Source organism: Canis aureus, chromosome 30 (genome assembly GCF_053574225.1).
Source record: "Canis aureus isolate CA01 chromosome 30, VMU_Caureus_v.1.0, whole genome shotgun sequence".
Taxonomy (NCBI): Eukaryota; Metazoa; Chordata; class Mammalia; order Carnivora; family Canidae; genus Canis; species Canis aureus.
The window spans coordinates 43963484-43984893 of record NC_135640.1 but is presented as its reverse complement, the minus strand read 5'-3'; the positions used below and the strand labels follow the sequence as shown (position 1 = coordinate 43984893).

General features: G+C 55.6%; 1 protein-coding gene across 7 annotated transcripts in view; it reads right to left on the bottom strand.

The window, feature by feature from the left end:
* Window positions 1-21410, bottom strand: part of DIP2A (disco interacting protein 2 homolog A) — a 92296-nt gene that overhangs the window by 22112 nt on the left and 48774 nt on the right. For all 7 annotated transcript variants that reach the window (XM_077879492.1, XM_077879498.1, XM_077879495.1 and 4 more), the window contains 14 exons: window positions 18336-18427; window positions 15279-15389; window positions 13967-14090; window positions 13510-13619; window positions 13039-13141; window positions 11765-11829; window positions 11445-11538; window positions 10473-10592; window positions 9173-9287; window positions 7745-7884; window positions 6130-6266; window positions 5747-5827; window positions 5393-5520; window positions 2712-2826 (listed from right to left, as the gene is read on the bottom strand). In XM_077879492.1, coding sequence (XP_077735618.1) covers window positions 2712-2826; window positions 5393-5520; window positions 5747-5827; window positions 6130-6266; window positions 7745-7884; window positions 9173-9287; window positions 10473-10592; window positions 11445-11538; window positions 11765-11829; window positions 13039-13141; window positions 13510-13619; window positions 13967-14090; window positions 15279-15389; window positions 18336-18427 — 1535 coding nt within the window. The remainder of the gene's footprint in view (window positions 1-2711; window positions 2827-5392; window positions 5521-5746; window positions 5828-6129; window positions 6267-7744; window positions 7885-9172; window positions 9288-10472; window positions 10593-11444; window positions 11539-11764; window positions 11830-13038; window positions 13142-13509; window positions 13620-13966; window positions 14091-15278; window positions 15390-18335; window positions 18428-21410) is intronic.

Here is a 21410-nt window from a genome sequence, read left to right as displayed (position 1 = left end):
AACAAACAATCCAATTAAAAAATGGGCAGAGGGGATGCCGGGGTGCCTCAGGACACCCGGGTGGCTCAGCGGTTGGGCGTCTGCCGTCAGCCCAGGGCGTGACCCCGGGGTCCTGGGATCGAGTCCCGCATCAGGCTCCCTGCATGGAGCTTGCTTCTCTCCCTGCCTGTCTCTGCCTCTCTCTCTGTCTCTTATGAGGAAATAAATAAAATCTTTAAAAAAAATGGGCAGAGGATCTAAATAGGCATTTTTTCAAAGAAGACATACATGTGCCCAACAGGTACAGGAAAAGGCATCATTAATCAACAGGAAAATGCAAATCTTAAAAAGTGAGGTATCACCCCACACCCGTCAGAGTGGCTGCAATCAACAGCCCAAGAAACAACAGGTGAGGATGTGGGGAATAAGTAAGGAGTAAGGAGTCCTCCTGCACTGCTGGGGGGAACGCAGGTGGGGTGGCCACCGTGGAGAGTTGAACGCAGAGCTGCCATATGACCCGGCAATCGCACGGCTCGGTATTTACCAAAAAAAACAAAACAAAACAAAACAAAAACCCAAAGACACTAATTCAAAAAGATAAATGCACGCCTGTGTTATTTGCTTACAAGGGCTAAGGTAGGGAAGCAGCCCCAGTGCCCGCGGACTGACGCTGGACAGACAGGATGTGTGTGCACAGAGGACGTCACTCGGCCGTAAAGCACGACGAGATCTTGTCATCTGTGACAACGCGGATGGGCCTCGAGGGTGGAACGAGGAGCAAAGTCAGTCGGTCAGAGGGAAACACACACCACGTGCCCTCGCACGTGGAATCTTGAACCTGAGCTCACAGATGCAGACGACAGACTAGCAGCTACAGAGGGGGACAGGGCGGGTGGGAGGGTCAGAGGGTGCGGAGTTCCAGGTGCAGAGCGGAGGAGCCCCAGGGTGTCACGACAGCGCGCTGATGGCGGTTAGAAACGCCGTGTCGTGGGGTGTCTGGGGGGCCCAGTCGCTGAAGCGTCTGCCTTCGGCCCACATCATGACCCCAGGGTCCTGGGATCGAGTCCTCCGTCGGGCTCCCTGCTCAGTGGAGTGTGCTTCTCCCTCTCCCTCTGCCTGCTGCTCCTCCCTGCTCACGCTCGCTCTAATAAGTAAATAAAATCTTTTAAAGAATACTGACTTGTACATTTGAAAAATGCTAACATAGTGAATCTTCAAAGTTCTCATCACAAGAAAGAAATTTGTGATTATGTAGTGATGAATGTCAACTAGATTCACTGTGGTGATCACTTCACAGTGTACATAAACATCAAATCATTGTGTTGTGCACCCGAAATTACTGTTCTATCGTAATTATGCCTCAATTTCTAAAAAATAAGTAAAAGAAATTATTAATTCTTAGAGATGTGATAATGACATTCTTTGTTTAAAGAAATAATAGGGATGCCTGGTGGCTCAGTGGTTGGGCGCCTACCTTCAGCCCAGGGCGTGACCCCAGGGTCCTGGGATCGAGTCCCACGTCAGGCTCCCCCCAGGGACCCTGCTTCTCCCTCTGCCTGTGTCTCTGCCTCTCTCTGTGTCTCTCTTGAATAAATAAATAAAATCTTTTTTAAAAAGTAAAGAAATACTAAAATCCATACAAATAAAATGTGATGTCTGGCATTTGCTTCCAAACACTCCGAAGGGAGAAGGGGGCGGCCAGGCGGGGACACAGCCAGGACCTGGGTTGGTACGTGCTGAACAGCCTGACGGGAACACGGGGTCATTACGATGCTGTTTCTGAATATTGGTGAGGCTGTTGGGGCCCAGAGTCCACGGCTTCCGGCCACCCCACACGACTGGCCTGCAGGTGGCGGGACAGCAGGGGACTTCTCAAACCCCGTGAGCAGTGAATGTCACCCAGAGATCCGTACACGGCTGCCCAGAGGAGGCCCCAAACCATGCCGAGGGCAAGAAGCCAGGCAGGGGCCCAGGAGCGTGGCTGGCTTTGCACAGAGCGTCCGTGGCAGAAAGGGAGACGGGCCGCGGCGCCCATCCGAGCAGACACAGCCGGCCAGGGGCTCCCTGGGCTGGGGGGGGGGCACCGGGTCACCCTAACTGCCGCTTACAGGCGGGCTCATGGCACAGGTGAGTCACATGCCATCAAGTCAGCTGAAAACCGCTCCCCGAACAGTACCTGTGGGTTGGTGCACCTTACGGCGTGTGCCTTTCACTCCCTTCCCCCTAAAATACTATGTTGGACTCTCACTCAGTGTTTGACGACATGAGTGCCCGTGCAGCACGGGGGAGGTGGCCCCGCCCTGAGCAGGGGGCAGAGGGCCAGCAAGCGAACGGCGCGTGTTAACGTCCTGCACGGTGCCTTTCACCTGCTCTGCTGGGCACTGTTGTGAGGGCGCGCTGGACGCCCACGCTGCTGGGTGCCCACAGTCCCCGCGAGTCCAAGCCACAGTCCCACTTACACCGTCCCCGCTGACGGGAGCTCTGGGCCTGCTGTCCTAGGGCACCAACCGTCACATGGCATTAGTTGCAAGACGGCAAGCCCAAATTCTTTAGTGCCCACTGTGTGTGGGCAGCACGGGGCGGAGGACGGCGGTGCCGCTCAGTACGTCAACCCCGCGGCCACGCGAGCGAGGCACGAGCCGGGCCGGCAGGGCTCGGGAGGAGGGGAGCCGACACCCACACGCACAGACTCCGCTGAACCCCCGCCGGAGCAGCGGGCCGCCCGTACCCACCTGCAGCACGCGGCTCATCCACTGGAAGCTGTCCTCCTCGGAGGCGTCGGGCCGCTGCTCCGCCACGAGCACGATCCGGTCGTCGTGCAACACCGTCACGGAGAACACGGCAATCCTGGGGGAAGACAGGACAGAAATGACCACCCAGCAAAGGTCGGCCAACGGGCCACAGACGCCCCCTCCCTGGACACGCAGGGCGCGGCCGTGCTTGCGCTGCCCGTGGAGAGCTGGCAGGCTGACCCCCCGGGGCTCCGGCAACGCAGCTGCCACAAGCTCCAGTCACTGCGCACGGACGACTCTGGAGCAAAGTAAACCACCGGGCACAGATCTTCAAAGAAAACTCCCTAATCAGGATGTTAATGCATGTGGCGCGCCGTGGGCGCAACCGTCTGTCCAGAGGTACTGCCGCCGTGTCCCTGGTCCACTGCCCCCTCCTCCCCCTGCTTACTGTGCTCCGGGGGTCTCACGCTCTCCCTGCCCCGCACTTGCGCCGCGGGCCTCTCACACTTGCCCTTGGTCACCTCTCTTCCCCTATCAGACACTCCTCCACCCAAGGACATTCGTGTTACAACCACACAATTAGGGGGCAACCGGATGAACATGGCATCTAAGTTAAAGACTCTCTTTGAGAACTTAACAGCATCGCTGCTCTGCCACCTTCCCGAGCCTCAGCCGGAGAGTCTCAGGGCCCCCTCGAGCCCGGGTCGGCGGACAGACGCGGACAGACAGCTCCTCGGACCGCCCCAGTCCCGCGTCTCGGATGCGGCCCCCTCTCCTCTGCACACCCCCCTCCCAGGACACCCTCCCGCACCCAGAAAGCCCTCCCGCACCCAAGACGCCCTCCCTGCATCCAGGATGCCCTCCTCCCAGGACACCCTCCCTGCACCTAGGACGCCCTCCCGCACCCAGGACGCCCTTCCTGCACCCAGGACGCCCTCCCGCACCCACGACGCCCTCCTCCCAGGACACCCTCCCTGCACCTAGGACACCCTCCCGCACCCAGGACGCCCTCCCGCACCCAGGACGCCCTCCTCCCAGGACACCCTTCCTGCACCCAGGACGCCCTCCCGCACCCACGACACCCTCCTACCAGGACACCCTCCCTGCACCTAGGACGCCCTCCTCCCAGGACGCCCTCCCACACCCAGGACATCCTCCTCCCAGGACACCCTCCCTGCACCTAGGATGCCCTCTCACACCCAGGACGCCCTTCCTGCACCCAGGACGCCCTCCCGCACCCAGGACGCCCTCCCGCACCCAGGACGCCCTCCCTGCACCCAGGACGCCCTCCTCCCAGGACACCCTCCCTGCACCTAGGACGCCCTCCTGCACCCAGGACACCCTCCCGCACCCAGGACGCCCTCCTCCCAGGGTCCCCTCCCTCCTCCCAGGATGCTGTGCACCCAGGGCTGCTGTTCCAATGACAGCCCTTCCTCTTTCCCCACCTCTCTTGATTTTTTCCTTTGAAACTCTTTTTTTACTTCTGGATAGTTCCCTCGTCTGCCCTCCAGCTGGCCTCTCCCATTTCTTCCACCTATTGTGTGTGCTTCATAACAGAAGCCTTGCCGCCTGGGCTTAGTTACCACATCCTCCTCCCAGGACACCTCCCTCCCAGCGAGGCCCCCGCTCGCTGCGGCACACGCTCTACCGGCTCTGGCTCTAGTTCTTTCTGTATCTTTAGCAAGCGAGGAGCACCAACAGGGGAGGCGGAGGCAGAGCCCAACGCGGGGCTCGGTCTCACAGCCCTGAGGTCACCGCAGAGCTGACTCTGAAGTCAAGAGTGACACTTCCCTGGGTGGGCCGCCTGGGCGCCCGCGCCCTACATCGGGGTGGCTGTGGCGCTGGAAGCGGCAGGGACCATCCCTCACAGCCCACGTCACTCACCCGGCGCCGCCGCTCAGGGCGTGGCCGCTCGGGCTGGGCTTCCCCTCGGCCCTGTCAGGCCCTGGGCCCCAGCCCACCCAGAGGCACTGCCCCGTGGACGCCTCCCAGGTCACGCGCTGGCAGCTCCCCCGGCACCGCCAGGCCCGCCCTGCTGCCTCCCCGTGCCAGCGCCCCACACCCTGCCGACCCCCAGGGTGCGCATTCCCTGCGGCTTCCTTGGGAAGGTTCACAGGCGGTGTCGGGCCAGGCTCTGGGGCCCTGGCCTGAGCAACAGGGGCACAGGCCCGAGAAGATGGTGACACACGCAGCCAGCCGAGCAGGCCAGCGAGGACAGGGCCAGCCGCGGCTCCCCCGCACCCCCAGCCCCCCAGGGTTGAGGCCACGACGGGAGGTGCCAGCCTAACACATTCAGAAACACGGGGCCGATGCCCACCCTGCAGCGACGCGGCCCCTGCGTACGTCTCACTGAACCTCAGCGGGAAAGAGCATGGACCTTCGGCGGTTCCAGAGAAATGGCCCTTGGCTGTTTCTGTCTGCATGTCTGAGCGTCTAGGAGCCGACGCGAGTGCTGCTTGGGCCCCGTCCTCAGAGAACCTGCGGCCCGTGGGCAGTGAGGACACTAAGGGGCTCCTGGCTGCAAATATCGTTCTTTCCTCCGTGGAGATTTCCTGATGAACAGGGATTTTTAAGGCTGTGTGTATTCCAATCACCCGGCTTTCCTTCTACCGCAGACAGATGCTCGAACTTCGACAGAGAAGGGACCTAGAGCCACAGCACAGGGGCCCGCAGCGCATCACCTGCCTCTGTAGACAAACTTCATGGGCTCCACGGCCAGCGCGGTGGCCACGACGTCGTCCGCGTTGTGTCGACGAACTCCAACCACCATCAGCCCGTCCAGCTTGCCCACGACAAACACCAGGTCGTCCTGGAAGCAAGGACACGGGTCAGGACTCGGGCGCCGACGGCACGCACAGCACACGCATGACCACTGATGGGAATCAGGGTCAGAGGGCACCCGGGGGTGTTCGGGCCGCCAGCCCTGTGTCGTGGGTGCCGCCTCATGTAGGCGAGACGTGGAGGGCACCGGGCCCCTCCCTGGGCTGGGGGTCGCCTGTTGGGAGGCCCGGGTCCTGGCAGCAGAACAGACTCACCGGCCCGACGAAGCCCAGCAGCCCCGTCCTGGTGAAAGGCCGCTCAGACACGGGCGCCCCTCCTGCCGTGAGCGGGACGGTCTGCAGAGCAGGGAGGGGACAGTTAGGCGGCGGCGTGTGGACAATTAACCACCGGCCAGGAGAGTCAGGGATCCCTGGTGGGGAACAGGCCACCCCACAGCTGGCGTCTCTCGGGCCCTGTGCCCGGGCGGCCTGCGATCTCCTGCCACCCCCCAGCCCCGGGCGCTCCCCGGACTCCTCCCCACCGCCCAGAGCTCCCGGGCTGACACTACGCCCAGCAGGCTGCGGACCAGGGCACAGGCCCACGCCGCGGGGACGCTCACGGAGCGCAACCTCAACACCACGGTCGGGAAGGTGCGGACCTCAAAGACACTCTTAGTGATGCCGAGCAGCCCGTAGTACGCCGTGCCCGTGGCGCTGGAATGGACACATATTTCTCCAACTTCGTCGGTCTTACAGAGATAAGGGGCACCTTCTACCTTCACAACACAAACGTCCGCTAAAGAGAGAAAAAAAAACCCTCAAAATCATAAATGAGAGATATAGTCACACGGGTGACTCACAAAGATCACCTGCTGCTACACCTGCAGCTTCGGAAATGATGCGCCACACATGCGACACGCTCCTCCGAGTCGCAGGACACGCGGGGCCCACGCTGTGGCCACGGGTGGGTCTCTGCTTCCGTGTGGTGAGTGACCAGAGCACGCCGCAGCCCCACACCCGCAGCGCCGGGGTCAAGGGGCATCCCTGCTGGACGGCCCTGCCCGGGGGTCCACGCTCAGCCTCCAGGAGCGGGCGTGGGCCAGAAGCACCCGTCAGACTCAGGGAGCCTGTGCTCACCTGGCACTGCCTCCCCCGGACTCTCGAGTTTTCTCAGACACACTCCCACCTCCAGAGGCGGTAAGCAAGCGGACAGGAGGGGCGCTCACGCACACCACAGGCCACAGGCAGACACCACACGAGGGGCACACGTTCAGGTGGAGGGGCTGCGCGTGTGCACGTCCCCATGACGGAGCCCTGGGCGCACGGCAGACACGCACGGCCCACGGCACAGAGCCACCACCCCTGGGCTACATGCCAGGGGACACAGACCCTGGGGCACACGCACACAGGACACACCAGGCGGCTCTGCAGCGGTCACAGCTCACAGATGCCGTGAGAGCGGGGTGTACACTCACACTCGCACACATGCACACACACCACACCCGGCGGAGCACTTGCACACACACTGAGGTCTAGGGGAATGCCCTGAAACACATGCATAGGGTGGGTCAAGACAGCTGTCCACGAATCTCAGGAGGGCCCGCATGGCAAGGAAGATGCTGGAAGCTGTGGTCACCACAGGGAGGGGCACCCTGAGAGGAGCGTGATCAGAATATCCCCCACTCACAACTGTCACTGGGCCTCCTGGGCTAGGCTCAGGTCTCAGTTTCCCTCTGGGACACTGCACACAGAGCTGCAGGCAGGCTGCTCCATCACCCCCTCCCAGTGGCATGGCCCATGTGGCTCCGGGGGCAGGAGGGTCCTTGCAGGCCTCTCCTGGAACCCACAGGAACTTCTTGGAGCCTCCAGGCTCATGCTGCTGACGTGACACATATGCCGTAGCCTGAGGACAGACCCCACCATCAGGCTGCAAACACCCGTGCACTGCGAGGTGTGAACGCCTCCGTGCCCACAGCATGAAGCCTTGCCTGCGTGCAGTCAGCGCTCCATTTCCCAGACCCTGGAGAACCACCAATCAGGGTCAGAGGGCATGAACGTACCCTTGTAATTTTGCTCAACCTTAAATTTAATACAAAGGCAGGCAAAAAACTGAAAAAAAAAATTAAATTAAATCCTCAATTTACATAGAAAAGCACTGTTAAGAAGCTTTGTGCTTGAGCGCTTGCAGAGCACTCGTACGAAGCCTGGAGCATTTATGACACCTGGTACCTCGACCAGCTGCAGGGCCGGACACGCTCCAGCTGCCTCTCTCACCTCCAGGGAGCACCTGGCCAACGTCCTGAACGGTAAGAACCGACAACTTTTCTTCAGTATCAACTCTGATCACACCAAAACTGAGACCGTTCATGGACAGGACAGCTTTCCTGGGTGGAGGTCCTCCCAGGTCCGGCGGCCTGGAAGACAAAAGCAGAGTAGCTGACAGGGGACAGCCATGCCCGCCTTGCCTGCAGAACGACGCTGCACCAAAGCCCCTGCTCTGCAGCCTCACCCTGCGAGGACACTGGCCGCACGACCAAGGATGCTGCGGCATGTCCGCCCCACGTGCCACTCTGCCGGGGGACCTGCATGCTCCTCCCACCCGGAGGCAGGCTGGAGTCCCTTCCTGCATCTGGGGGGCCTGTGGCAACAGTCTAAGTGACACCAGGTGACTTCCCTGGTCATAGAGGTGACTGAGCCTCCAGCTGCCGGGGGCCCTGGGCAGCCCGGTGCGCGGAATGACACGCTCGAGGGAATCTGGGGCCGCCCACTCGTCTAGTCCAGACGCCATCTAGCCGCAAGCCGGCCCTGCCCCGGGAGCCCTTCCTAAACCCGATGCGGAATGCAGCAGAAATACAGTGGCCGCTGCCAGCAGGCGGGGGGGCGGTGACGGGTCACACGGCCGGAGCTGGGACACTGAGAAACAGAGGTCAGTATTTTCTCCAGTAAGAAAAAGCAGACTGTTGAGCAAAGGAATGAGAAATACCTCACGGTTCACGAAGGATCAAGATGTTACTTTTCTTGCTAATAAAACCTTAGGATTATTGAATAGTTGCACATATGAAAGCACAGGCTGCCCACGAACACGCTACTGTAACACAAGACGACAACCTCCGCTAATTTTCTAACAGCTGAGTGGAGGGTAGAAAATTCATGCAGAGACTCAGCCGGGGGCACAGGGCGAGGCCACTGTGGACAAGAGCCCCAGGGCAGGCGAGTGGTGGTGGGAAGGGGAAGGCGGCCTGGAGAGGGAGGAAGCGCCTGGCGGCACCCTCGAGGCCAAGATGCTTCTCCAGGACGGTTGGCCCAGCAGGCACAGAGCCCCAACCAGGGCCTGCAGGCGCGGCGGGTGCCAGGGGTCCCTCGGGGCCGGGAGGAGCTCCGGGCGGCCCGGCTCTGCTTACGAAGGTCAGGGAGGAAGAGGAGCACTCAGGGCGAACAAGCCCGTGGACGGCGAGAACCAGGGGCACGGCCCCGGGAGCCGCTTGCCCCCACGTGTGGCATGAATCCAGGCTGGCGTGGGACAGGCGGCCAGCACGGGACGCGGGGCACGGGGATAACCCATATGGGCTGCCCCATAACCACGCTCACCCGCCTGGGGAAGTGGCCCGATGGAGCGCTGCTCGGGGAACTCTGCTGCTCAAGACACAGACTGACCGGGTCTGGGCCCAGGGGTCCAGCTGTCAAGGACGACGACCACCTTACCTGCGGATGGCAACTGTCAGCGCCTCAGGAGAAGTGGCGCAGGGACAAATGACCTCTGGCCTCAGGCCTCTGGACTGGAAGACATTGAGGAACGCGTCACAGGAGGATATGGACCCTGCGTCGGACAGAGAGTCGTGGGTAAGTGCAGGGCCGGCGGGGGCACGCGGGAGTCTTGGAGGAGGGCTGTTGCCATGGAAAACATGATGCGCTTTGAAACCACCAGCACTTAAGAGCCGGCAATTCTCAGGGAAGGCCTACGTGGAAGCCCTGCGCCCTGCCCTCGCCCCAGCTCCTCACGGGGCCGCTGAGCGGGAGCCGCCTGAGGAGCACTTACGGGGTCAACTCACTCATCGCAAGGCCCAGGGGCACGTGGTCACCCCACCTGCCCCCCGCTGTCCCCAGGCTGCCCCCTGCGGCTCCCCCAGACCCCAAGCACCCCGCCGCAGCGAGGCCAGGGGAAAGCTCAGGCTGGGCACCGGCGGTGGCAGGGGACACGCAGGACAGCCCAGCTCACTCGGGGCCAAGGGGCCTGGAGGGCACACGGACTGGCAGGCTCTCAGGCCTGGGGAGGGCTTCCCGCGGGGAGTGAGGCGGGCCAGGTGAGGAGGTGCTGGTGGCGGGCAGAGCGGGGGCCACGTGGGGGTGTCTTGGAAGCAGGAGGCAGGGCCCTGCTGGGCCAGGGGTGGGTGGAGGATGGCAGGGTGCCCTCCTAGGGGTGGGGGACGTAGGGGCAGGGCTGTTAGGGCCTCCCGGACAGGGGACCAGGTGCAGGCGGCTTCAAAGAAAAAACAGTGGCTCACAGCTGTTAAAGCCTCCTACCCAGTCAAGGCCTTTGTGCTGCACAGAAGCCCCTGCAAAGGTCACTGAGCCTCCCCAGAGACACCTGTGGCAGGCTTCAGCCAGCCGCCAACGTGCAGCCACGCTCAGACCCCGTGCACACAGCCCAGGGTGCACAGCGGCACACCAGGGAGACCCCCCAGGAGGTCGAGCGGGTCTCTGAAGCCACAGGGGCCAAGGACGGAGGCTGGGACAGGCTCCCAGCCCGTGTCTCCAACCTGGCCGTTTCTCAGGGTATCTTCTGTCCATAGTGTTAAGTCTGCGTGTAAGTTCAGTGCCTGACAGACACGCACGAGCTCTGTGAGCTCCCGGGAGAGGGTGCGTGCCACGGCCCAGTGCAGCACACGTGCGGGCACGGGACACGCAGCGCTGTCTCAGCACGTTCTGCTCCCACCTCGTCCCTCCCACGTCAGGCCTGCAGGACGCTGCCACGGCCTCGCCGTGCTCAGCTGGGCTTACTCACAGGGGTTAGCGCCGTCGGCCACGATCAGCATGCGCAGGGAGCTGAGGCTGACGTCCCTCTGACCCCGCTGAGCTAGGAGAGACCAGTGCATGTCGCGGGACTTCACCAGCGCAGCCCGGGCTGCAGAGAGGGAGCACAGATGCGCCCGGTGTCACGGCCAGCGGCACCCCGCGCCTCCCACCAGCCGGCGCACCAAGGGCAGATGTGCAGGCGTGTGCCCCAGCCACACGCGCTCGGCAGCCTCGGCCTGGCACTCAAGGCGCCCGCACCTGCTGTACTTAAGAACCAGCTCCGAGTTCTGATTCCGACACAGAAAACTCAGGCCTGCTTCCAACCAGAACTTCCTGGGGAAGCTCTGTCCTGCCCAACAGCAGCTCCCCTGCCCCTCCCGCCCCTCCGAGGGCCGACTCACGCAGCCGGGCGCTGGGAGGAAGCCAGCATGTGAGCACACAGCCCTGGCCCCCAGTCCTGGCAGTGCCCAAATCAGCAGGCGCACCTGCTCCAGCTGCCCTCCATAAGACAGAGTCAACGGAGCCAGCCAGCACCCAAGGCCGCGTCCAAGAGGCAGCAGCCCACCGTCTGCGCGCGGTAATGGCACCGTAGCCGGCCGAGGCAGCCCCATGGCCCGTCTACACTGTCCTTGGAATCAACAGCTCTGCTACTGGTGGCTTAACCAGCCAGAGCTTCAGATTAAAACCATCTCCACGCTAAGAACTGGGAGTACTGACGTAACTGTAAAGAACATTTCAAGAGAATAAGATCAGCAGCCTGTGGCCCTTGCAGAAGAGAGCTGCCACGGTGCCGCCCTCCACAGAGGATGCCCAGGCCGCGTGTGCACGTCAGGCAGCGTCCACGACCGGTCACAGGGCACGTGGGCAGGCGCGCGGGCAGTCGGGGCTCCTCAGCACAGGTCTGCACATCGGCGGACACCTGATGAAGGATGAGTCAAACGACGGTGCTGTTTCCAGTTACCTTTGTACGAACACACTTTCTGAATCCAGGACAGCGGGTTGACCTTCATCAGTGCGTAGGGGATGCTGATGACGTGCATCCTGTTCATGACGCTCTGTGGAAGAAACGGAAGTGCTCAAGGGACAGGCCCACTCGGGTGCAGACAGCAGGGGCCACACCGCGCCAGAGAAGGCAAAGATAACACCAGCGCCCTTCTCATGATGACACTCCAGGTAAGGATTAATTACGTCACCTAAATTGGGGTTTGGTGTCATCTATTGATACGAAGCCTTAGGATCCCTCAATTCCAACAATTAGGTCATTTAACATACAACACTCACTGTTAACACTCCATGCCACAGACCAGCATCCCTTTTGAAATCCAGCACATTTGTTAATGTCTCAGCTGAAAGTGGACAAAGATGGTTAAACCGCTTGTGACCCTCTTCACAAGTCATGTGCATTTTCAAAGATACTCTGAGATGAATACACGACTGATCGACACGAAGAGCTCTAGGAAACATTCACAGCATTTCCAAACACCATGCACCAGTTAATCGATTGTCTTGGTTTTCTATTCAAATTAGCAGAAACTCTCAGAGGCAGGTCATACAATTTTGGATGAAGACAGAGCTGCGCTGATCACTAATCTGAAAACATGAGAAGGCCCCTGAGTGTCCCCGAGCAGCCACTGGAGGCTGGAGGCTCGCGGCTGGGGCGCGCCGTGGGGCCTCGTCAAGGAAGCTGCTCCTCCCCCCTGCTCTCCTCCAGGACGGGGGGCGGGTGTGAGCCTGTGCTCTGCAGGACCTGGCTCCAGCCCCCCCAAAGCACAGCAACCCAGGAGCACCCACAGGATAGACTCCGACGTGAACACACGGCTGCTGCGCTCTCAGCCCGCATCTCTGCTCGCTCGCTCCCTCTGCCAGGGAGGCCCAGTGACGCAGGACACACACGTGGCAAGAGGAGGAAACCATGTGACTTGATTTAATAGATCTGATTTTCAAAAAATCATTTCAGGCCCTTGAGTATACCTAAAATCGTCCTCCAGATCTCCTCCTGACTTTCACACAAATACACCATCCAGCTTACTTTCTAGTTTTACTGGATTCTAATATCATTATAGCAGGGAAATGACCATGTATCCATTTTTTTTTGTTTTTAAAATAATAATTCTCTAAGTTAAATATGATATTGAACAGTGTACAGAGGGGACAGCCACCTACATGTTACCAGCGGAAAATCTATGACCTTTCAGATTCCGTTTGTGTACTTGCATGCACAACAGTTTAGTCAAAACCACAGTCACAGACAACAGTGATATGAAAGTGGGTCCCCTAGGATAGTTTTCCTTTTATTTAAATGCAAAATACACGGTGCCTCAGCTACGGCACAGACTGCACCACCCACCAGGCATAAATAAGTGCTAGTGTATGAATTTCATGCTCCATAAAAATCAACACACACATGAATTTACCAGAAATGACCCTGAGTGGGGCTCCCGTGACCTAAAAGCCACGCATCCAGCACAAGCAAAGGGCACCCTGAGCCCCGCCGCCCCCACCCCGGGGTCTCCGGGGGCCTGTGTGCAGCTGGAGGAGCCGCCCCACGCCCTTACCTTCTGAGTAGCCGCAAGCCTGCGTCAGAGCCCGGCACTGTGCCAGCAGCGATGCATGGGACACCGTGACCCCCACAGTGCTGCCTTCTTTGCTGGTTTTATACTAAAAGATTTCAAGGAAAGAATCCACTATGTGATTTCTGGAGGTCACGGAAGACAGAGGGCAGCCGCCAGCCCTCACTAAGCGCCCCGGCGGAGCGGAGCACGCGTTACACCCAGAGGAGTCGGGGGCTCCCCGGGTCTGCTCGAGCTGTGCGTGCAGGCTCCCCCGTAACCGCTGCCACCCACCCCTGGCAGCCAGCAGGGCACCATCAGAGGAGTGAACCACGTCTGACTGAGCTCCCCCACGACCTTTCTGTTTCTGGGGTGAAGATACAACAGAAGGTCCGTTTAAGCCTGGGATCAAAGTAAGTGGCAGTTTGAAGCCTTCAGAGAAACAAGGGCTGCGCCCCAGCGAGAGGAAGTCATTACCTCGATGTAGGCCGTCCCGGCCCCTGCGTCCTGTGCCTGCGGGTGCCAATCTTTGGGGGGCTTGGTCAGATGCTTCCCGTCGATCACTAGCCAGGCGAGCGGGGGCCATCCTGGGAGGGCGCAGACAGGGCACCCGGCCCAGGAGACTGGTCAGCGGCCTCCGAGCTGAGCCACCCACCACAGGGTCACTGGCTCCTGCACACCCGGGGGGCGAACGTCTCTGTGCCGCTCACTCTGTATCAGCTTCTATTAATTCAGTCGGTGCCTCTGACAATGACGACCAAACTGCACGGCACGGGTCTACACTCTGAACCCGGGGACGTGCAGGGCAGCCAGATGGGCAGCCCCTGGAGGAGGACCTCACTCCTGCTGGAGACCCCTCACCCCTGCAAGGTCCACCTGCCCTGAGCGGGTGCCTGGGCATCACGGGCCGACTCCCCTGCGCTCGGGGGCCTACCTTTGAAAGTCGCCACCTCTCCGGTCTGTGCCTTGGGCAGGCCCTTCTGACAAGCGTCCGTGGTCAGGGCCAGAGTGACGCCGCAGCTGCCCAGCAGAAAGCCAACCTGCTGGCTGCCAGCGTCCTACAGAAAACACAGGGAGGCGCTCATGGGGCCGTCAGGCACCCCCCCTTCCGGCCCCCCGCACACCCAGGAGGGCGAGCCTCGTCATCATTCGCCCTCCTAAGCTTCTACGACTGAATCCCACATGCGGATAGACTGCATTTTCATGAAAATAAAATATAATCATTTTTAAATTGAAATGGTATATTTTTGTAATGAGATATAAAGTTCTGGATGATGGGCCAATTTCTCAGTGTTTTCTTGCAAATGACATTTAGCAGCATTTTAAGAAACTCCAAAAGTAATGGCATGGAAATTTCCACTTAAATCATGTTTAGAATTTACAGATTAACGTGGAGGGGCCCGACCTTTGACACGATTACTTATTTCCCACGGAACGCACATTTCCTTTCAGTCAATGCCTCTTTCATACGTGCTCCCCAGTAACGTTTGTCACTTTCTTCTTGCAAGTTTGACAAATCTCTTGCTTTTTTTTTGAGAATCTCTATAGTCAAATATTTGCTCATCGTGTATTATCCTTTCAGATTTACTGGTTTATTTCCAACTTCACTTTGGGGATTCTTGAGTATTTGTTGCTGATAACGCTCACTTTAACCACCTGATAGGGTACAAACTCTAATCCTCTAAAGTACATGCCTTGTCTACTCCTAAAATAATAATTTTTTTCAATCATCAGATTACTGACATTTATACCTGAAACACCTGCACTCGTCCTTTGTCAGTAATAAGAACAGCAGGTGGATAGAAAGGCAACGTTCAGAACTGCACGTTCAGAACTGTCACCGAGAAGTGAGCTACAGTCCATCCCGGTGCCATTTATTCATCCCCAAGAAACAAAAATCATTATTGATAAGCTGTGGTTTTGAGAGACAGTTTAACAAAATCTTTTCAAATGATAAATTCTATTACTCAAGGACAAAGGGCCACCACGTGCGCTGAGACGTTCTCAGAGGTGACGGAACAGCTCTCTGTAGAGCTGCGGGAGACCCACGCCAACGAGACACGCGAGGCAGAGGAGCTGCCGGCCACGGCACAGCACGGCACGCCCCCGACGCCCTGGCCTGCCGGCAGCCCCTCCTCTCTCAGGGCCGCTCCTGTCCGCCAGGAAGGCAAAATGAGACCCGACGACGAGTCTGTGTGTCGGCTTTGGAAGGGAATCCCGCGGCCCCGAGCAAGCGAGCGAGCTACCTTTCTCGTTAACGGCACCTCTATGGGGACAGGAACCAGCTCTGCCAGCAGACACCCATAAAATGCCACCATGAACATCACGGGGTCACTGTTTGGAAACACCAGGGCCACCTGCAACAGTACAAAGGAAAACCATGAAACCCCTCGCGGATGATGCAGTCATCGCAACGTTCACAATCTTTACTGAGTAGAGGGATTTGGACATTTTAGACGATCTAACAGCTTTTCAAATTGAGTTCAGAAAATGTCATTTGGAGGTTAATTCTTGGTCCTTAAATTTCCTCGTCTTAAATAGTTTTTTTTAAGGCTGCGGTCTTTATTCTACAAGCGACCCAATAATTTCAAGTGTCTGTGCCTGAAGGCAGTCCAGCACGGCTGGCGGGATGGAGAACTGGCTCCGGGTGCTCCCCGTCTGGCAGCTGCAGCTGAGGCTCCCCAGCGGCGCACAGCTCCCCCATCTGTCAGGCCAGGAGAGAAACGTGCACCAACAAGCGTGGGCACGGAATCAAATTATACCCAAAATATCTTCCAGAAGATACGATCCTGAGACCAAAGTTTTAATCCAACAGATCCTCACTCACGACAGGGAAGTGGGGGGCGGGCACCGGACACCTCCGCTGAGACCCCCACAACCGCTCCTCCCGGGGAGCCCCTCGGTGGCCCCCAGGCTGGTCCCCAGGCTGCCACCATTTAAGTTATGCACTCTATTTTATTCATCTCACACTTTCGCTTTTATCAAAGACATTTTAAAAACACAGAATTTAAGATGAAAAAAGTACCCCATACAAAACCCCTGTTCCACCCTTCCCCACTGCCCGAGGGACCCCTCTAAAAGTATCTCACATCTTCCTTTTGCTATTTACTCTCTTATTTTTAAATACTATACTTACACTGCTATATTTTCATTTTTTGAAAATGTCGCAGTGTCAATTTTATTTCCTGTGATTGTAGATGAACACCCAGCCCCCTCCAGTCCGTCTCTTTCTCTTCCCCCATCCTCCCAGGTGTCATTTCTTACATTGGGTAAAATTAAAAGCTATTTACAGAACAACGTTTTATAAGCCCCAAATATTGTAATCAGTGTAATTGAAAGCATGAATGCTAAGTCAGGATGGTTAACACTGGGCCCTGGAGAAGCCCAAACAACGGCTACTAACAACTACTTGATAAGACAAAATTTAAGCTACACCTAAACTCCCTCCCGGAGGCCTGGAAATCCAGTTTCTAACAAGCTGCTGTGTTGGAAAGGGCAAAGCTCTCTTTTAACAGCTGATGTTAACAGTGGTTGTACGAGAACTGTGACCCACGACTTCGAGACTAGATGTTTGGTATAAGAACACTCTTAGAGATTTTGTTACAAAGAGCTGTGTGTGTTCACATTTATAGACTGTTCATCACAGGACGATGAACTCTCCAGCACACCTGATAATCAGCTCATTCACTGGGATCCTGCTGATCTTTCATATTAACCTAAGATGTGGATTCCCTCATGCGACAAGAACGGTATCTGGAAGTCTCTGTCCTTGCAGGAATCTTTGCCAAGAAAAATAAACGAGTGATTCTGTGAGTCATTTTAAAGCACAACATGAATCAGGAATTCTCACAGGTTCGCTCTAAAGCACAACGTATCAAGGACCGTTCTCGGACTGTGCATGTTCTTACAGCCAAGTACCCATCTGCCGCCGGTAATGGTACCACCACCCTGACATGCTTTGCCTCCTGCGTAGCCGCTGGCCAAGCTGTCCTAACACGCTCCGCCTGATGTGCCCGGTACCTTTGGGAAGTGTGTTCTAAGTGACCAACCAGTCTCCCGGCTGCCCAGCGCACAGCCCTCCGACCCTCGGCTGCCCTGCACTGCAGCTCGCTCCTGCCCCCACCCCGGAGGCTCCCAGGCTCCCTTTCGCCCTCCGGTCCTGCTCGGTTAGTGCCAAGGACGTCGCTGTGGGCCCACTGCGTCCCCTGCGGGCCCCGTCCCTTTGAGGCAGACTCTCTCCAGCTCCAGGATGCTGAGGGGCAGTGGCCACCACTCAGAATCCTCTGCTCTGCACCCCTCCCGTCCGGAACTCCTACCAGCTGGTGCTGGACCTCCTGGACAAGGGCTCGGCTTTGCACTATCCTCCCCACTTTCTAGCTCTTGGTCTTCCCCACAGGCATCTTTTTCTTGATTTATGGAGCAATGTCTTCCCTTAGTTCTCCAGGGATATTAAGACTAAGTTTTTAAAACTTTATTTTCTGTATATGACTTTCTCTCACATTTGTTTCCTCCTCCTCCCTCCTTCCCCCTATGTTCCCCCTTTCTTCTTTTCCTTTCCTTTCCCCGTTGGTTGTTTTCCTTCGCATTCTTCAAATGTCCTTGGTGACTGGCTCTATCTGAAGAGAGTCCCTGTGAGGCCATCTGACCACAGGCAGCCTCTCTCACTAGGGGTTTCACTGCGACGGTCCTGTGCTCGCTCCATCCTGGACGTTCAGGAACACCTGCCTTCAGTCCGCCCACGGCCATGCTCACCAGCGGAACTTCCTGTGGGGCTGGGGTGACTGAGGAGCTACACTCTTCATTTTACTTAATTTTGGTTAATTTCTGTAGCCCTGTGTGGCGACTGCCAACAACGCTGGGCAGCGTGGTCAATACAAGGAACAAAGAAGCCTCGAGCCTCCTCCATGCTCTACCCCCACCGCGAGGAAGGAAGGCTGCCTGGCCACATGGACGAGAGGAAGACATGAATTTTCTAGTAAGGGCAACATTTTCTCATCAAACGTCAGCTTTGGGGACCTAAGATTTATTAACTTCAATATTTTTATTAAAAGCAGTAGATATGAAGTCCAAGAGGAAACATGTTGCAGAGCCACTGGATGGGCAACGAAGAAGCATGAAAAGAACCATTATCTTACGTACATCATAGTCAACCTTTTCCATATTTAATATTTCTTCTTTGCTGACTTTAAATCCCTTGTATTAATGCTGCAAGTCTAACCGACGGATGGAATACTGATTCCAATGAGACATATTTTTAGAGTCTGTTTTTGCTCACTCCAGGAAGTTATATTCTAGTTACTTACTCTGTCTCCAGGGTTAAGTAGTGGTTCATTCTTACTAGTCAGTTTATTAAGTAGAGTATAAGCTAGTTTTAAACTCCGACTCCATAGTTTGCCTAAAATAAAATAAAAATACTAAGCAATGTAAAATTTAAGAAACTAATAATTAACATTTTAATGTAGCAATCATAATACCCCATAATGTACCAACACTCTATTACTGGAAATTCAGGTAATTTCCAACTGATAACTATTTTGCACAATGCTGTAATGAACATCATAGTTTTCTCTTAAAAATAACTTACAAATATATTTTCCTTAATACAAATATAGAATAGGAATTTATTATAGAAAATTTAGAACATAGAAAAGCTAACAGAAAAGTCAGCATTCTCTCGGTTATGTATGTACACACACACACACACAAGCATATATACACATATGTGCAATTTTCAAGAAATGGGACCATACTTCACTCTGCCTTTTTCAGCCAACATTGCATTTTGAATGTATTTTCATGTCATTCAATATCTCTCAACTACATCCCTTATAGGAGTGGCTTCATTTAACCTTTATAATTCACAGGGTGGGTCGTATCCCCATCTCCAGTCTTGACTCAAGGGAAGACTATCCAGGAGGGGCCAGTAGGCTGCCCAGAGCCGCTGGCTGCTGGCGTGGTGCATCTGGCCCTCCAGGACCCAGCCACGAGCCCCAGCAGGTTCCACTGGGCACACTTCCCCCCGGCACACAGCCTCACGGAGGAGAGCCCAGCAGTGAATGCTCAACAAAGCAGAGCTCCACTGAGGAAGATGGAAGATGAAACAACGGAAGGTAAGGAAGATGGACGACAGAGAAACCTGAGGCCATGCTCAACACCCAAAGCAGCCTCAACACTCACCCTTTGCAGTACCAGACAAGTGACCCGAGAGTCATGACTTAGCCCCTTCCAAATTCCCGGGGAATAACCACATGCAGTTTGAGCAGCCGCACCCTCTGAATAAGTGCTCAGACTTCATCATAAATAAAACTAAACTTGGGTGCAACATTATGAAATATGTGAACTGCAGGACCAGAGAAATAGGTGAGAAAAAAAAAAGTACTCAAAACACCGTTGCCTCTGCCTATATTCAAAGGTCAATTCAAGATGTTGATAACTGTAATACACCCAGTTTTTCAAACTGAATCCAGCGGTATATAAGGAGAATAATGCATCATGATCAAAACAGGTTCTCTCAAGAAAGCAAAAAGCTTTGGGGCATCCGCGTGGCTCAGTTGGTTGAGTGTCCGACTCTTGGTTTTGGCTCAGGTCATGATCCAGGGGTCATAAAACAGAGCCCTGCATCTGGCTCTGTGCTCAGGGAGGAATCTCCTGGAGACTCTCTCCCTCGCTTCCTCTGCCCCTTGCCCCACTCTCACATACTCTCTGTCTCTAAAATGAATAAATAAATCTTTAAAAAAGAAGAATGCGAAAAGTTTTAACAAAAATCAACATAATTTGTCACACTAACAAAGATGAAAAAAGGTAAAAACAATTTACAATCAATCAGGATTTTAAATGATTTTTTAAAAATCCTTCTTAGATTCAGAATGAAAGGAAATTTCTTTCAAGCGATAAAGCCCATCTTTAAAAGTCCTATAGAAAATATCATAATTAATGGTCACATATTGAAAGCTTTCCCCGAGGTCACATATTGAAAGCCAAGAACATCTGCCTTTTTTTATGGAAAGTCTTAGCCAATGCAGGAAGGGGAGGGGTGGAGAGAGGAGGCACACAGCTGGAAACTAAACTGTCATGACTTGCAGATGACGGGACTACGTACATCATGGTTCTCATAACTGAAACCAGCAAGGCTGCCAGACGTAACAACAGTATACAAAGACTATCTGACTTCTGTATACCAGCAATAAACATTAAGAAAAAAATTTTAATGACAATACTCACATTAAGATTAAAACAAACATGCCAAATACCTAACAGTGAGTGTTATGGAAGATATGCAGTCTCACAACAAGAAAGTATAAAACAGCATCGAGCTGAAGTACAGAAGATCTGAATGACAGGGGGACATATTAGGTCCATGCAATGCAGGAGTGCTCATTTACAAACTGCTGAGAGCAGTGATAACAGGAATCTCAGCAGGAATGTCCGTGCACTGGACAAGCCGACCCTAAAACAGACACGGAAACATGAGATACAAGAAGAGCCGAGACACTCTTGCAGAAGGAAGCGAGATGGGAGACTTCTCCGTGGATGTCAAGACTTCTCAGAAAGCCACAGTAATTTAGGAAGTCGGTGCTGGCATAAGGATAGTATATAACACAGTGGATAAAATAAAGACCCCAAGAGACCCTCCACATGCAGACAATTCCATCTCTGACCAGGCGCCCTGGAGAGGAGGGGCAGCCCGGTGGGAACGAGAATGGGGAAGATGGTTACCCAGCCTGATAAACGGACCCTGGGACCCATCCTCTACCCTGTACACAAAACTCATTCCCAGCAGACTGGGTGGATCTAGATGTGCTCGGCAAACAGCAAAGCTGTTACAAGATAACAGACGGCTTTATGATCTTGGCGGAGGAGCACCGCCACCAAAGAGCTCACCATGAGCAAAAAGGTGAGGTTGAAGGATGCCTGGGGGGCTCAGCGGTTCAGCGCCTGCCTTTGGCCCAGGGTGTGATCCTGGGGTCCCAGGATCGAGTCCCGCATCGGGCTCCCTGCATGGAGCCTCCATGCTTCTCCCTCTGCCTGTGTCTCTGCCTCTCTCTTTCTCTCTCTCTCTGTGTCTCTCATGAATAAATAAATAAAATCTTAAAAAAAGAAAAGGTGAGGTTGGGCAGAGCTTCTGCTCACTAAGGTACCAGTCAGGAGTAAAAGGTGAAGGGACACGGTGGCAGACACTCGTAGCACATGTCACTGACAAGGACTGGCATCCAGAACACACTAAAAATTCCCAAATAACCTTATATTAAAAAAATGTGCAGAAGATTCAATAGCACTTAACAAAAGAGAAAATCCAAATGATTTAAAAAAAAACAAAACAGGAAAACCTCTCAATCAACACAAATTATTTTAAAAAAAACAAAACAGGAAAAGCTCTC